Source organism: Symphalangus syndactylus, chromosome 12 (genome assembly GCF_028878055.3).
Source record: "Symphalangus syndactylus isolate Jambi chromosome 12, NHGRI_mSymSyn1-v2.1_pri, whole genome shotgun sequence".
In the NCBI taxonomy this organism is placed as follows: Eukaryota; Metazoa; Chordata; class Mammalia; order Primates; family Hylobatidae; genus Symphalangus; species Symphalangus syndactylus.
Genome location: NC_072441.2, coordinates 54,002,287 through 54,018,224, shown reverse-complemented (window position 1 = coordinate 54,018,224; position 15,938 = coordinate 54,002,287). Strand labels below are relative to the sequence as shown.

The 15,938-nt window shown below is 36.9% G+C and overlaps 1 protein-coding gene across 2 annotated transcripts in view; it reads right to left on the bottom strand.

Annotated features, from left to right (window-relative positions):
• Nucleotides 1-465: 465 nt before the first annotated feature.
• The window catches only part of CDC14A (cell division cycle 14A), a 179,649-nt gene continuing 164,176 nt past the window's right edge, over nt 466-15,938 (bottom strand). For both annotated transcript variants that reach the window (XM_063625593.1, XM_063625592.1), the window contains one exon: nt 466-2,495. In XM_063625593.1, the coding sequence (XP_063481663.1) occupies nt 2,466-2,495 (30 nt within the window). In that variant the 3' untranslated portion in view covers nt 466-2,465. The remainder of the gene's footprint in view (nt 2,496-15,938) is intronic.

Genomic DNA, 15,938 nt, shown 5'->3' with positions numbered 1-15,938 from the left:
TTCCCAAGCTGACTTTTCAGGGCATAGATCCAACAGGTGTGAGGTTTCTTCCAACAGATTTATTTCTATAATTTCTCGTTTAAGAAAAATGGCATTCTTTTTCAAAAGGAACTGATGATCAATCACACAATAGTCATCAGTAGTCATAAATGACTAAGCAGGACCCAAAACACTGATCAGGATCAGTATTTTATTGACAGTAAAAAAAATAAATAGAAAGCAAGCAGGAACCTAATATTATATGATTTTTGTGAAATTCAAAGTATAAAGGTTTCTGTGAGCTCACTGTCATGTATTTCAGGCAATGGCCACAACCTAGAAAGTCAATAAAAGATAAACTAAAATCCAGACTAGAGATCTTAAAACACTCAAGGCACTGACCACACTGAACCAAAAATAAAATTATAAAGAGACTTCGGTACATTGATAACTCAAAAATCCAAATTATAAACACCAAAAAATAAGTAAATTGCATAAAACTTTTATTATTTATTAGCAGTGTATTCTTCTACACTTTAAAATAGAGCAAAATATCTTCTGGAAGATAAACTATTCATAACAAAATACATGTCAAACAATTTTTATTATCAGAGTAAAATTACTTTGCTATATACTTTCTATATTATATACATCCACTTCTTGGTGTGTCTATGTATGCACATGTGTAAAGTAATTTTTAGACATATACATGTACATACATATGACACATATACACACATAATTATGGGAAATTTACAGTAGTCAACTTTACAATCATCTTAATAGCTTCACACAAATTAGTGTTCACAGAACTAAAACTGTCAACATGATTCCCTTTCCCCTATTTCTCAAATGTCATCTGAATTACTTTTTATGGTAACTTGAAAAAAATACTATCATCTTCCTATACAATTAACCAATTTTTATAATAACTCATAATAAAATATTTTACTTTTTTAACTTTAGAAAAGATATATAATTCCACTTATTTTAGTTTTTGATTCCTAAATCATACAATTCATTTTTTTTCACCAGTTGAGTGTAATTTTTGGTACTGCAGTTACTGAAGGTTAATTTAACAAACCTGAGTCAAACATTCATTCAAATGCCTTTTTTAAAAACATAAAACATGAACAAGATGTTTTGATGAAGCATATATAATAGACTCAAGGTACCCTCCCCTAATAAATACATTATAAATAACTCAATGGTTGGGAGTAAAGCACTTCATATGAATCCATTTAACTAGCACTTTCAGTGTCGAAGCAGTCCATTCTTAAGCAGCCTGGAAGGATATCAGGATGTAAGGCTCCTCGATTCCTCATAGAAATGAAACCTACAGGCTTCTGAAGACCTAAATATCAGATCATACTTACATGAAAGGGCTGTGAGTACCTATAACGGTCCTTTCATTTTCATATTAGGTTCCAGATATGCTAGCGTGTGCAGCAGGGGGTTGTACCCTGTTTTAAAAATATCTCCTTTAATACAGAGAACTACTTAGCAGCATCTTTTTCAGTTTTTTCTCTCCATTGACTTAAAACTGATGTCAAACCATGTGTGATTACAGGCAACAACAACCTCATACCCAAAGCAGGATATCCTAATTGGGTTAAGAACTCTTTTGAAAGGAGGAAGGAAAAAAAAAAACATTTGGAATATTGAGTCATTTCATAGAGAAAAAGCATGAAACCATGCTCTCAGAAGAAATATTCAGTGAATTCTGATCTTCCACTGCATGCTGTTTTTTAAAGCCCCCCAGGATGCAAAGCTAACTCAAATTGGCTCAGCAACAAAAACAATGGGAAAGGGAATTGTCCTAAATAAGCCATCCCATGCCGTTATACTCTTGGTAGAGATAAACTTGGATAAACTCAGTGTAACTAAACTGACTTCCCAAAAGAATGAACTGACCTGCCATGTTTATAGTGGGAGCATAAAAATCACTTTCTAAAAACGTTCTCCCTTACTTCTTCTTAATAAGAAGGAATTATTTATTCATTAGAGACAAAACCATACTAAAACTAAATAGATTTAAAATACAAATTTTTGGTAGCAAACAGCAGGAAAATCTAAATCAAAATATAGTCTAGTTTTTACATAACTTTATATATTTATAAATTTATCAAAATAGTCTTTCAAAGTTCACAATACATATATAATGTAACACTGTACAGGTAAATATAATAATAAATGTATTACCAAAATACATTAAAAATAACCCTTCGAAATACCAAATTCAACATTAAAACTGTCTTTAAAAGTATAGAAATCTCCATAAACACAGTTTCAGTGCATTTATAGTAGTCATTAACCAATTTTCTGTTTTCAAGTCTCTTGAAGGTGTTATCTTAGTGCTCTCTTTAATTTAAGGTAAGAAGGCAGAGATATTCTTCCAGCAAGAAGTTGCTTTCCCTCTCCACTGCTCGTCCAGATGAAGAAATTGTGTCTAAGAGAGGAACGGCTTTCACTGGAGTGGCAAGGCCTTAGTAATGAACATGTTCAGACTGAAGGGACTGTGCAGGGAGAGACATAAACTGAGGTTAAATTCCATCACATGTAAAACTTCTAGCAAGTCATGCAGCTTCTGCCTTCCACACAAGACAGCTTAGGTCTATTAAACAAAAGATCAATGAAATAAACTAAGCCAAAACAGAAACAAAAAGATGGGAGTCACAAAGCATTAGCTAAGTAAGAATGAGATATTCAATTATGCAAAGTGATTGTAAGAAAACTTCATATTGTAAAAGGTTTACTAATTTATTTATAGTGATTAAAAATTAAGTTTTAATTTAAAAATCAGTAGGTAGCCTAAACTCATCTCTAAGCATTTCTGCTTAATGAGTTTTACTTAAAAATATTAAAAGATACCTTTAACTAATTAAACATTACTAGAATATACTTTGAGATGATATATCCTTAAATTTAATTCAGTACATATCAATGGCCTGCTTCTAGTGCAGTAGAATTAGCAGCCATTTAAATAAATTCCTTAAGAATGCTTGAATTTATAAGTATCTTACACATCCTTTCCCTTAAGGGGAAATGAAGTACTACCAGCTTGAAATCTGATCTTAAGACCCAAAAACATTTATGCAGAAGAGTCTTGCTGTGGAATTTAATAAACAATAGGCAATTTTCAAGAAAACCATACAAATTCTTCCACATCACATTAGATACTAACATATAAAAGGAGTGTGATTGGGATATGTAATCAGAATGCCTGGGACAACAGACATAAACCAGGAAAAGATAAAGAGAGTTACAGAAAGTTTGCCAAATAGTTATTTTTTTTAGCAGGAAACAGTGATTAGAAAAAGGAACATAAATCAATCTAAACATTAACAAATTTTTTGCTCAATTCTTCCAATTAAATGCCTGAGGATAACAAAGTTTACTTGATTTTCTAGTAAATGCCCTTTTCTCCCACCCAATAATTATTTCTCAAATTAGTCTGTAACATTTTATTAACAGGTCTAGTCAATTATAAGACGGGTCCATTTTGGTGATGATATAGGTTATCAGTAAAAAAGAATCTGTCCGTTTTCCAAAGAACTTACAAAAGGATTCAAGCTATCTTTTCTCAGCTTCAAAACTGCAGTGAATTTTACACCCTATGAACAGCCATTTCCTGAGTAAGTCCCTATTAACACAGTATGTCAAAGAGTCATGGTCCCTGACCGCAAAGGGCGAAAGCCACAATGTCATAACAGATGTGAAATGAAAAGACAGCGGTGTCAACACTAAATAGTAGTATACGTAGTGTAAAGTTAGCATCGTGCGCCAGGAAAGGCTTAGGTAAGAGGTAGTAAGGGAAACGGGTGGTTCTCAAGGCTGCCAGTTTCAAGAGCTGTAGGAAGAATGGAAAAGGTTTGGCTATTTACTTTCTTGTATGTGGTTCATGCTAATACTTCAAAATAGGTGCTGATCAAGAATCAGAGCACTATACTATAAATACACCTGAACCACAGTGCGAATAAAAGAGGTAAGACCCTAAGAAAGCCCAGTGAAGTTGGTCAAAAGCCTTGAAGCCCATATACATTCCACTTGAGGGACGCCAGCTACCACACTCGCAATTAGAGCATAAACATTTTTCTACCTCCTTTTTCTCGGTTTCTTCTAAGTCTGGCAAGCAGTCAGAGGGCAGAGCCAGTTAAGTCCTCCAGCTGTAAAAATGCCACAAAGGTATGTTGTGCGTGTGTGTGTGTGTGTGTGTGTGTGTGTGTGTAGCTCAGCTAGTGCTTTCTTGAGAATATTTAACTTTTACTTTTGTTCCGATTAGTAGTTATGCATGTTATCACTAACAGAAATTAGAAACTCTTCAAATTGCATATAACTTAGAACAAAGTTGTTTTTGCAAGCTCCATCAATTATCAATAAACAGAGATGTAGCAAATAAACATTAGACAAGCGACCTTTGTTAAACCAACTTTTTTATAGGGTAAAGTATTTCATATGTACATCAATATAGAGGGGCAAATATGTGTGTGTGCATATATTTATATATATAAACACACACATATATATTCATTTATTTATTTATGTATTTATTTAATGAATCACAGTACCCAGTGAACTGGAAAACAGAAATAGTCTAGAACATTTTAAAGATTTCTATTATTCATATAGAGAATATATTCATTAGTCTTCTGGCCAAAGCCTTTACTTTCACACAGAGCTCACAAACTCTGGCTGGTGTTTAATCTAGCCTCAGATACAGTTCACCACAAGCCCCACTATTTCCTTTTCCAACCCCCTAATTTGCTCTCTTATGTTGCCTAACTGGCCCTGCAGCCCTCTGCAAACAAATGATGACACCATTTGGCCAATGAATTGACCTTCTGTCCCACCAGTTCAATTCATTCAACAAATAATTACTGAACATCCGTTGTATCTATTAAGCACTAGAGGATAAAAATACAATACCAAAGTCCTCAAAACAAAACATGTTCCATGGTTTCTTTATATGGCATAAAGGAAAGGGAAACAAAAGATCAGTAAAAAGGGCTCAGCAAATTATTCTGACATCAGTATTTTGTAACAAATTAACTTCCTTTCATTTTCAATCTAAAATAAAAATCTTAATAGAAATGCACTAAGGGGGCTGGGCGCAGTGGCTCACACCTGTAATCCCAGCACTTTGGGAGGCCGAGGCGGGTGGATCATCTGAGGTCAGGAGTTCAAGGCCAGCCTGGCCAACGTGGCGAAACCCCGTCTCCACTAAAACTACAAAAGATTAGCAGGTCATGGTGGCACATTCCTGTAATCCCGGCTACTCGGGAGGCTGAGGCAGGAGAATCACTTGGACCCAGGAGGCGGAAATTGTAGTGAGCTCAGATCACGCCATTGCACTCCAGCCTGGGTGACAGAGTGAAACTCCGTCTCAAAAAAAAAGAAAGAAAGAAATGCACTAAGGGGAAAAAAGAATTGTTCAAGTCTCCAAGATCTATTCACTTAAAAGCATAACTAACACTGTGAGACCTTTCTATTCAGGGAGCAACAGTGTTGGATGACAGGAATATTTAAATTTCAGGTATCACATGGTTATCCTATGGGGTTGTGCTGAGGGCCTCTCTGGGTCATTTGTACTCAGCCACAGTTGAGGAAACCTCAAGGAAAAACACAAGTAGTCTCCATTTGAAATCTTAGATAGGATAGATAGATAAGCCACATGAGTGCCTGGTTTGACCTAATACACATTGTAACAAAGCATAACTTCATGCTTTTTTTTGTAGTCACAGGTAGGTCTACCAACTATATACAATGCTTTCCAAATGTCCAAGTATTGTAAAATTATTAATATCCCAGAAAAGATAATAGCCAGTTACTAGCATTTTTAATTTTTATAGTAAAATTATATTTCATAGTAAAATTGCATTTGCACTTTGAATTCCATGAACAATATTATTGCTATTGATTTTATTATTCAAAAATAGATTAAACACAACTATCTGAAATTCTTAACAAATTAGATATATTACTTGACACGTCAATTATTCTGAGCTAGATATTTGAGTACTTTCTATATGCTAAGGACAGTTCTAAACATCTTATACATATTCACGCATTAAATGTTTCAGACAACCCACTTTACAGATGAGGAAACTGAGGCACAAAGCAGTAATTAGCCCCAATTCATGTAATTAAGAATTGGTGGAGCTGGAATTTGAACCCTAGCAGTCTGACTCTAAAGCTCAAACCCTTAGCTACTATAGTTTAATATCTCAAGACAGCCAGCATTTGTCTTGTGATCACTACATATTCAATCCAACATTCTCTATCACCCTAACATAGACAAATAATGACCTTAGGCAAGATATGATTCTGAGTGAATAAAAAAAATTATTAAAAAATATTTGTTGCATTAAAAGATAAATACATTTTTGAATGATTTTCATCAGGCCTGAATTCAAAGAATTTTCAGGAATATTCTAAATTTAAAAGAAATTTTCATTATAAGAACATCCACGCTTAAGTATTATGAGTTGATTAAAGTTTTAATTCTGATTGCCCAGTGCTTTTAGTTGTTACAATAATGAATTAATGAATCTGAAATACAAAATAAATTATAACAATGACAATGAAAATGGTTATAAAGAAAGCGAAAATAATTTTTATACCTGAAGATTATTTTAGAAGTTAGCCCTTGTTTATATAACCAAGAGATTTTAATTTCTCAAATACAATATTCAAGCTCATTTAATTAGTAAGCTCGACAGAGTTATATTGAGTTAGGACCAGATCAAATTTATTATGGATATGTGGTATTCTTATTGTATGAATACCATAAAATTAATAATGTAGCAATATTCAACCTGAAAAATAAGGATAAAATTGCCTTAACATTTGCAGCCCCCAAAATTTTTATGTCAAAATATAAGCTTCCATCAAGAAGTCTTGTTCCCTGAAAGCAGTAAGATTTGACATAAAACAAAGTGTTAGGTAAGGAGATCAAGACAATTTGTTCTGTTCTGGAAATCTGCTACTAATCTGTTTTGGCAGATGTAGGTAGTAACTTTAAAATTTTAGCTATTCTGGAGGTGTTTCTTTTTTAAACAGCCCAGTTACCTAATCATGGCAGGAAAATGTCTAATAATTATAGATATAAATATTGTACAGATGGTTAATAAATAAAACATGTTAGCTATCAAAAACAGCAAATTATAAAGAATAATTAAAGATTAAGGTCCTTAACAGCAAATGAATGTAACGATGTCTTAATGTTCAAATAACTTGAACCAAAGGATCCAACGGCCTGGAATGTTAGCATCCTACTAAGGTCAAAATCCTGCTTCGAAATGTTCATGGACTTTTTGCCACACTGCCATTTTCTTTCCTACATTTTCCCAAGTCCTTTAAGGAATAAAAAATAGTGTACTGGTTATCCCTGGTTTAAGTTCTAACCACAGAGGCAAAAAGCACCTAAAATAAAAATGGTTTGTTTTAATGTGATTGAAATTAAAGGAAAAAATACATGGTTGGCAACATGGTATTTTATACATAACTATAATGTTTTAAGTTTTAATGAATACAACACTGGGGAAAAATAAATACACCCATAACTGCCTCTGTACTCCTATGTCTCTTTATGCCTTTGTAATAAGAGTTTCCAGTTTTTGCATTGCTTACAAATTAACACATAAAATGTGTGCATTGATACTTATTTCCATAACTGTGGTTTCACAATACTGAAAGTATTTTTTATTTTTTTATTTCAATAGGTTTTGAGGTACAAGTGGTTTTTGGCTACATGGATGAATTGTACAGTGGTGAAGTCTGTGACTTTAGTGCACCTGTCACCCAAGTAGTGTATATTGTACCCAATATGTACAATACTGAAAGAATTTGCCTCTGTTAATATGATACATATTTCCTCCAATAACACTAGATGAAATGTAGCTGGGTATGGTTTTATTGGCATCATATTAAGATAAAAGGATGAAGGTTTGTGTTAAAATCAGGTTCGAAAGGTGTGTGTACATTTTTCCATAGTGTTCTCTGTGCATTTCAGGGACTTCAAGACTTATCAAGCCAATTTGGGTTCATTATAATGCTATATAAAATAGTCTTTCACCTTCCTACATGATTTTTAATAGATTCTTTTTTCTGGAGAAATTTAATATATGCTTTTCAACAATCACAAAGAGCTCGATTGTTAGATGACAGATTGTTGACACCCAGCTTGACTCAGCCAACCATTACATGAGTGTTTTCAGTTCATCTGAACACCAAAATTATATTGATGCAAACTCAGTTAAAATTTATTTTCTCTTATTTTAGTAAAGCCACATTTCTAGAAAAAAAAATACACAACTCCCAGATTACTGTATATTAAAGCTCAAGCTGGAAACTTGTTTGTATTTTGTTAGTGCTTCATATGCTAACAATGAGATCCAGGCTCCTAAGCACTTTAACATTCACGAACCCAGATACGTTATCTGACTTTTAGTTCAATAAATATTTATTAGGCACTTATACTGTACTATGGAACTTCAGGAAACAGAGATGTTTCTGAGAAGCTTAAAGGAAAGCAGAGGAGAGAGAGAATCATGTATAACTGACTATAATATGAGAGCGTTAGCACTCCTAGGAGAGTCGAGAAAGGAAGAGCCATTCTGTTTAGATGGGTCACAAATGCTTATCAAAAAGATAACTATTGAGCCAGGTCAAGAAATGTGAAACCAAGCAGAGAAAGAAGGGAAAGCAGAGTGGACTGCAAGTGCTAGAGTTCAGGCTCAAGGCAGGTCGTGCCAGGTAGAGCTGCTGGAGAGGAGGCTGGCAGGGAGGCACACAGCCCGACAGGGAAGAACCCTGAATGCCAAGCCAGGGGAGCCAGACTTGACCCAGTAGGCAGAGTGAAGCCACTGAACGAAGCCAAACATGAGAAGGATTTGATTAGCTCTGTGTCTCAGAAATTTAACACTGGCAACAGTATAGAGGAGAGATTAAAGGTAAGAGACAGGAAGACAGAAAGGGCTATGCAATAGTTCATGAAGACCCCAATTAAGGCAGCAGTGGTAAGGATGGAGGGACAGAGGCATTTCAGAGGGAGACTTGATAGGACTTAGTGACTGGTGTGACAAGGGAAAGGCAGGCAGAAGTAGTGTCAAAGCTGACTCCAAATGTCTAGCTTGGATGACTGGATGAATAAAGATGAGATGATTCGGCTAGGAAACCGAAGAGGAGCTGGCAATGGAAGGAACCTGTATTCTCTCCATCCCAGGTAGCATCCCAGAGGAAGCTGGGAGTGTAGGTCCAATGCTCAGGAGGTTACCCAAAGAGAAAGAGCCAATGTAAGGACAATCATTAAGGGGCAGGCTTAGGAGTAGAAGGACTAACAGGAGCCCATCAGATCCGGCCTTGAAGAAGTCAGCAGTAATCTGCGGGAGAGACTTTCACCAGAATGAGGGGCCACCTCCCAGCTATAGAGCGGAGGAGTACCAAAGAGACAAGGGAGGGGGCAGTGCAGGCTTCTCTTTCCCCAAGTTTGGCCATAAAGGAGAAACTGTGAGAGGAAGACAGGGCCAAGGGAAGACTCCTCCCCAGCCCCCACCAGCCTACCAACTTGGACGTGCACATTTGCAGTTGAGGAGACCTGCAAACGGAGGGTAAGAGGCTGAAGATATAAAAGGAGAAGGAAGTGATTAGGGCAACTTCATGAAAGATTCTGGAAAGAACAGTACAGGTAGGTAGAGTTATCATTGGAAAACAGCAGAGTTTCTTTGGATTTAAAGGGGAAGGAAGAAATGGATGAGTCCAGATGCAGATAAACTTTGAGATAGAGAAGAGGGAAGTTAGAGGAAATTACTTCTGATAAATTCTATGTTCTTAGCAGATCTCAAAGCAGGGTCAGCTGGCTCTGGAGATCAGGAAGGGGTTGTGTTGGTGAAAAATGTTAAAAAGTTTTGGAACAGCCAGGTGGGGAAGAGAAAAGGAGCCAAAAAGGGATAAAACAACTAATTAGGAGCACTGAAGGGCCGGGTAAATTAGAAACACATTTGAGATGGAGCCAATTGGCAAAGTAATGGGATTTTCTCCAACAGTGCTCACAGGAGAGAGAGGAGGAACAGATACAACAGATGGTTGAACTGATCTAATTTTGGAGGCTGGTAATCAAGTGGTTACAGAATGTCCAAGTAGAAGTGAGAATGTTGGAAAAAGGAAGCAAAAATGACTATGCAGGCTATAGAAGGAAAGAGGTGAACTGAGATGGCTGGGGAAACAGGCAGGGTCAGAAAGAGGGCATGGAGCAGAGTTAGGAGGAGGGGGAAATGTTTAAAGGAGGCTGGCAGGATTCAAGATGTCAGAAGCAATGTGCTAAGCAATAAGAAGATTTATTCAATGAATTTTCAAGTGAACAAAAATAAAGATAACTGAAGCTAAGAAAGTTTAAAATAAGATCACCGTGACACCTTGGGCAAGTTATTGCCACTCTGAGTCTTGATTTCCCCATCTGTAAATAGGAGGTTAAATAAATAAGATAATGGATATAAAGTACCTAATACCATGCCAGGCACATAGAAGGTATTCAAGAAACAGTGGATGATGATAATGATTAGAAAAATGTTACAGTTGTCCAGAATGTTGGCAGTGCCCAGGTAGCTAAAAAGTAGAAGCAAAAGTCTTCCAGGGATGAAGGGAGGTAATAACAGTGATGAGGACAAAAAGATAGGAGCATCCTTGGATGATGTTTTCAAAAGACAGGAGAGCATGGAAACGAGGTTCCTAATAGGAAGTGGGAACACAGCCTTTCCCCTCTTAACCATAAAGATTCAGGAGCTACCAGAGAGTAAGTAATGTGTACTTAAAGATTAAATAAGGGAAAATGAGATAGAACGGCTCAACCTTATTTTGCTCACTTTCAGATGGAGACTTCTTGATTTTCTCTTACAGTCTACTGTTTTTCATAACAGAAGGCTGAAGGACTCAAAACAGTCTGCCCAAGAGAGAAAAATATCTACTTCTAAACTGATAAAAACAGTTCTCTCCCACATATATCAACCTTTGGGTTGTTTAGACATTCACTATCAAGGAGAGCCTGCGTCATTTACCAAAGGTTTCTGTTACGGGCAAATCCAATGACTTTACAAGCAATGTGCACGTGGTGTCTGTGCTTGTTTGCACATGCATGCACATCCACATGTATGTGTATGTGTGTGTAAGAAGGAGGTGCAATAAAAATATGCCTTTCTAAGTTAAAGATCTGACACACATGTGCACACACAGTAAAATTCAAATTTTTGGAAGAAACAAATGACCTACACAATATTAGAAAAGATGCAAGTATGGACTGAGTATACCCACAATCAAACAGGTAAGCATAGCTCAATGCCAGATGCTTTGGAGATAACAAAAATAAAAGACATTTTCTAACCTCAATCAAGGAATTCAGTGAGGATTCAAGGCCCACATCCACAAGATAGGTGACTCTCAATATGAAAGAGGGATGAGGAAGGCCAATAACCAATACAAACAGAACGACTTCAAAAAACATCATGATTGCTATGGTCTGGTGAGATTAAGGAAGGCTTCACAGAGGAGGAGGTTGGACTTAGGCCAACTCCTGATGGAAAGGGGGTGAGAAGCAAAGGGAGGGAGGAAGGGAGACCAAGTTGGGGACATAGCATGTAAGAAAAGCACAGAGGAAGAGGAGCCGCGCACGTTAAAGGCCATAAGAAACTGTCTGGCAGAAGCAGAAGGTTCATGCTCAGGAGTGGAGGGAAATGACTTTGGAAAGCTGGTTGGGGAAAGCTGAAAAAGGCACTGAACGGCAAGCTGCAGAGACTGGACCTACTTCATGTCGAGACAGTACACTCCAAACTACCCTCTGTATGCATGTATTAAATATTTTTTAAAGATGAAGAAGAAAGAAAGGGCACAGCAGAAATTAAAAGCAAGATCAATATCTTTGTGGCCCAGAAACAATCAAGACAGTGGTGGGACTCTGGCTACACAGCTGGAAGCCTGCAGAGGTGGCTAGATGTTGTTCCATTCATGTGGGTATATAGGTCGAAAGCCCCTTGCCTGAAATCAAGGGTGGAGTCAGGCTCTCCCACATGGGGAAGGAGGCTGAGAGAAATTGTGACCATTGCCCTTGGGCCAGGGCTGAGGTGGAGCCACATCCCTGCCTGAGAAGAAAGCCTGGGAGGAGCTCACCAAGAGATAGAAGCCTGGGTCATTAAGGTCTGTTTCTAGACTGAAAGGCCTAGATGATCGGGTAGAGCCAACAAGAAGGCCAGCAGATGAGGACGGAAAAACAGAGAGAGAAACAGGAGAGAAACACACAAACACTCCCATCCCATCTGAACCTACCAACCAAATTCCCTAACACACAAAGCAAATGAACATTATGAGAACTGACAAAGTCTGCAACCACAAGGCAAACTCTCACAGGGTGAAGTGCAAATAGCAAAGCAATATCAAAATGCCTTATCACCTGAGATCCTCCAGGTGAAAAAAAAAAAAAAATATATATATATATATACACACACACACACATAAAATAAGCCATAAAACAAAAACAGACGGGCCCAAATTATAACAGATGGCTATCATAAGGATCAAATTAGAAATGCTGGAAAAGAAAGATATAGCCCCTGAAATCAAAGGTCAGTGGACTGGGGGATATACTCCAGAATGGACACATTAAAGAAAATCCACAAATTGAAAAATAATAGGAGAAATTCAATCAGAATACAGCTAGAGCTTAGGAACTGAAAAATATAAAACAGAAGGTAAGAAATATTGAGGACAGATTGAAAGGGTCCAATATAAGTTTGGGGGCTATCGGCTGGGTGCAGTGGCTTATGCCTGTAATCCCAGGACTTTGGGAAGCCGAGGCAGGCAGATCACCTGAGGTCAGGAGTTTGAGACCATCCTGGCCAACATGGCAAAACCCCATCTCTACTAAAAATACAAAAATTAGCCAGGCATGGTGGTGCACACCTGTAGTCCCAGCTACTCAGGAAGCTGAGGCAGGAGAATCACTTGAACCTGGGAGGTGGAGAACCTGGGAGGTGGAGGTTGCAGTGAGCCGAGATTGCACTCTAGCCTGGGTAACAGAGTGAGACTCCTTCTATTAAAAAAAAACATTGTGGGGCTATTGCAAAAGGAGAAAATAAGGGGAATAAGGGGAAAGGCAGTAAAGCAATATCCAAAAAGATAGTGGAGCCGGGTGTGGTGGCTCAAGCCTATAATCCCAGCAATTTGGGAGGCCAAACCAGGAGGATCACTTGAGGCCAGGAATTCGAGACCAACCTGGGCAACACAGCAAGACACTCTCCCTACAAAAAAAAAAAAAAAGAAGAAGAAGAATGATGGCTGAGAATTTTCCATAACTAAAAAAGCAGCCCTAAGATTGAAAGTACACACTGACGCCAGGCAAGATAAATAATAATGAATCTGTATATAGCTATATTATGGTGAAACTACAGAATTTCAGGAAAAAGAGGAAAAATCTTATAATAATCGGTTTTATTCTTCAACCACAGAAGCTGTTAAACAAAGGCTTACATTAGGAAACTGGTATTTTAAGTGGATTCCGGCAGTAGTGCAAAAATAGAAAGGACCAGAAATATGAGAGCAAATCAATTCTGCCAGAAGATGCCTGCATGAAGTTTTTAATCTAGTGGAGGACAATGGCTCGTATGTATTTGTCTCACCTTGCTCTACCAAAAATATACTAGGCTCATGCTAGACACTTACATAAATATTAGCTACAGCTTTATTAATTAGATAAGTTTCCATTTCATTTAATTTCAGTTTTTAAGATACGAGTTCTCTCTGTATTGCCTAGGCTGGTCTCAAACTCCTGACCTCAAGTGATCCTCCCGCCTTAGCCTCCTAAAGTGCTAGGATTATAGTGTGAGCCATTGCACCTAGCCAGCTTTTACAGGTATATAAAAAGCACTTGCTTTCTTTTACTCCTAGCCAAAAAAGTAAGACTCAAGATTAAAATAAGGCTCTTTTCTACTGACCTAGTAGTATTATTGACACTACATAAGAAAGTATAAAATTAAGCTGAACAACCAAGGCGATTCATAACTCTAATACATTGAGAATATAAATTAATCCTTACCTATTATATGTTTCTGATCAACCTTATCACTTAAAGTAAGTTTTATGTTTTCAAGTCTTTTCAAATGTACAGTCAAAAACAGCTGACACGCTTCATACAGAGAATTAACATAAACCACTATTTAACACTGGAAACTTAAATTATAGTTACATATATCTACAAACACTGCAAACATATAAACAGCTTATATGCATATTTAAAGGCATCATCTGAACCATGCTGACCTCATAACAATTTGATGCTTTGTCGAGTAACATTCTCAGGTCCCCTTGGGAAGGGAAAAAAAATCGCAATGTTGAATGAATGCCAAAGATGTGGTTCAATACTGAGATTGAGCTCATGTTCTTGATATGTAGTTAGTATCCCTTAGCTGAAAAATTACATCAAATCTAAAGCAATGCCACAACAAAGAGGAAGGATAAAAAACCACAGCAACGTAAATATACAACAGAAGGATAGAAAGCTAGTACTAATCTTTAACTGTAATAAATATTAACACCCAGTTAATATTTAATAATATTAATATGAATTAATAAATGAATATTGATATGGTTTGGATGTTTTAGCCCCTCCAAATGTCCTGTTGAAATGTGACTCCAGTGTTGGAGGTGGGGCTAGTGTGAGGTACTTGGGTCATGGGAGTGGATCCTTCATGACTGGCTTGGTGCTGTCCTCCCAGTAATGAGTGAGTTCTCACTCTATGAGTTCACATGAGATCTGGTGGTTTCAAAGAGCCTCACACATCCTCTCTCTCTCTTGTTCCCTCTTGCCATGTGATAATCAAGATCCCCTTTTGCCTTCCACCATGATTGTAAGCTTCCTGAGGACTCAGGCAAAGCCAAGCAGATTGTTGGTGCCGTGCTCGTACAGCCCACAGAATTGTGAGCCAAATAAACCATTTTTCTTTATAAATTACCCAGCCTCAGGTATTTCTTAATAGCAACAAAAGCAGATGAATAAAAATGTCCTATTTAAAATCAGGACAAGATGGCCAATTTTTAAAATGGAGAATAGGCAGAGGGAAAAGACAACAAGTTGATATCAGGAAACACTACTACATACCACTGGAAAGTATCAGCACTTTACTGGGAATGGATATTCAAACAATCAATAAGTAGCTTATCACTGTCAGCACTAACATTATCCCAAAGTAAAAATGAACCATGCTTTAGTGCACTGCCGATCACTCAGATTTTCATCAAACTGGTTATTTTATAAAGCTAGATTCTAATATTTTGATATCATTCCAGGTCCTACTTTAAGGACCAATAATTCCTTAAAATACATACGTATTCTACCTGATGTTAGAACACAGAAGAACTTAACCTATTCATAGGCTACCAAGATTGTTCTTACATTGGTCAAATTTGAGGTAGAAAACATCCACACAGTCTTCATAACCAAAGAGCAGCATTAACCAACTGAGTATAAAAATGCTACTAACACTAGAAAAGAGAACTACATTTAAGCCAACTTCAACTGTCGTATAAGAATGCTGAGGGAAAGTAGGAAGCACACAATATTTCATTTCCATTTTGCTTTCAACTTTCAACCAAATGAGGATTTTAATTTTTAATTCCCTCCTGTAACCAGTACTGTGTTAGAAACCATGAACTATAAAAGAACTTTTTGAAATGTCTGCAAAAGGAAGTTTAAATTTGGAGGCAATTCTTACATACACAGACAATATGTAAACAAATATAGATGTTCATGTATGTAATAGCATACATGATAAAGTATTAATTATAGGGTGGATTCCACTTACTGGGGAGAGCTTCACAGAAGACAGGGAAGGTAATATATGTCTTTATTTAAAGATGAGAAATTGGTAAGGAGAGCAGGGGGCTTCCAAGAAAGGGCTTCCTAAAGACTAGCAGTAGGC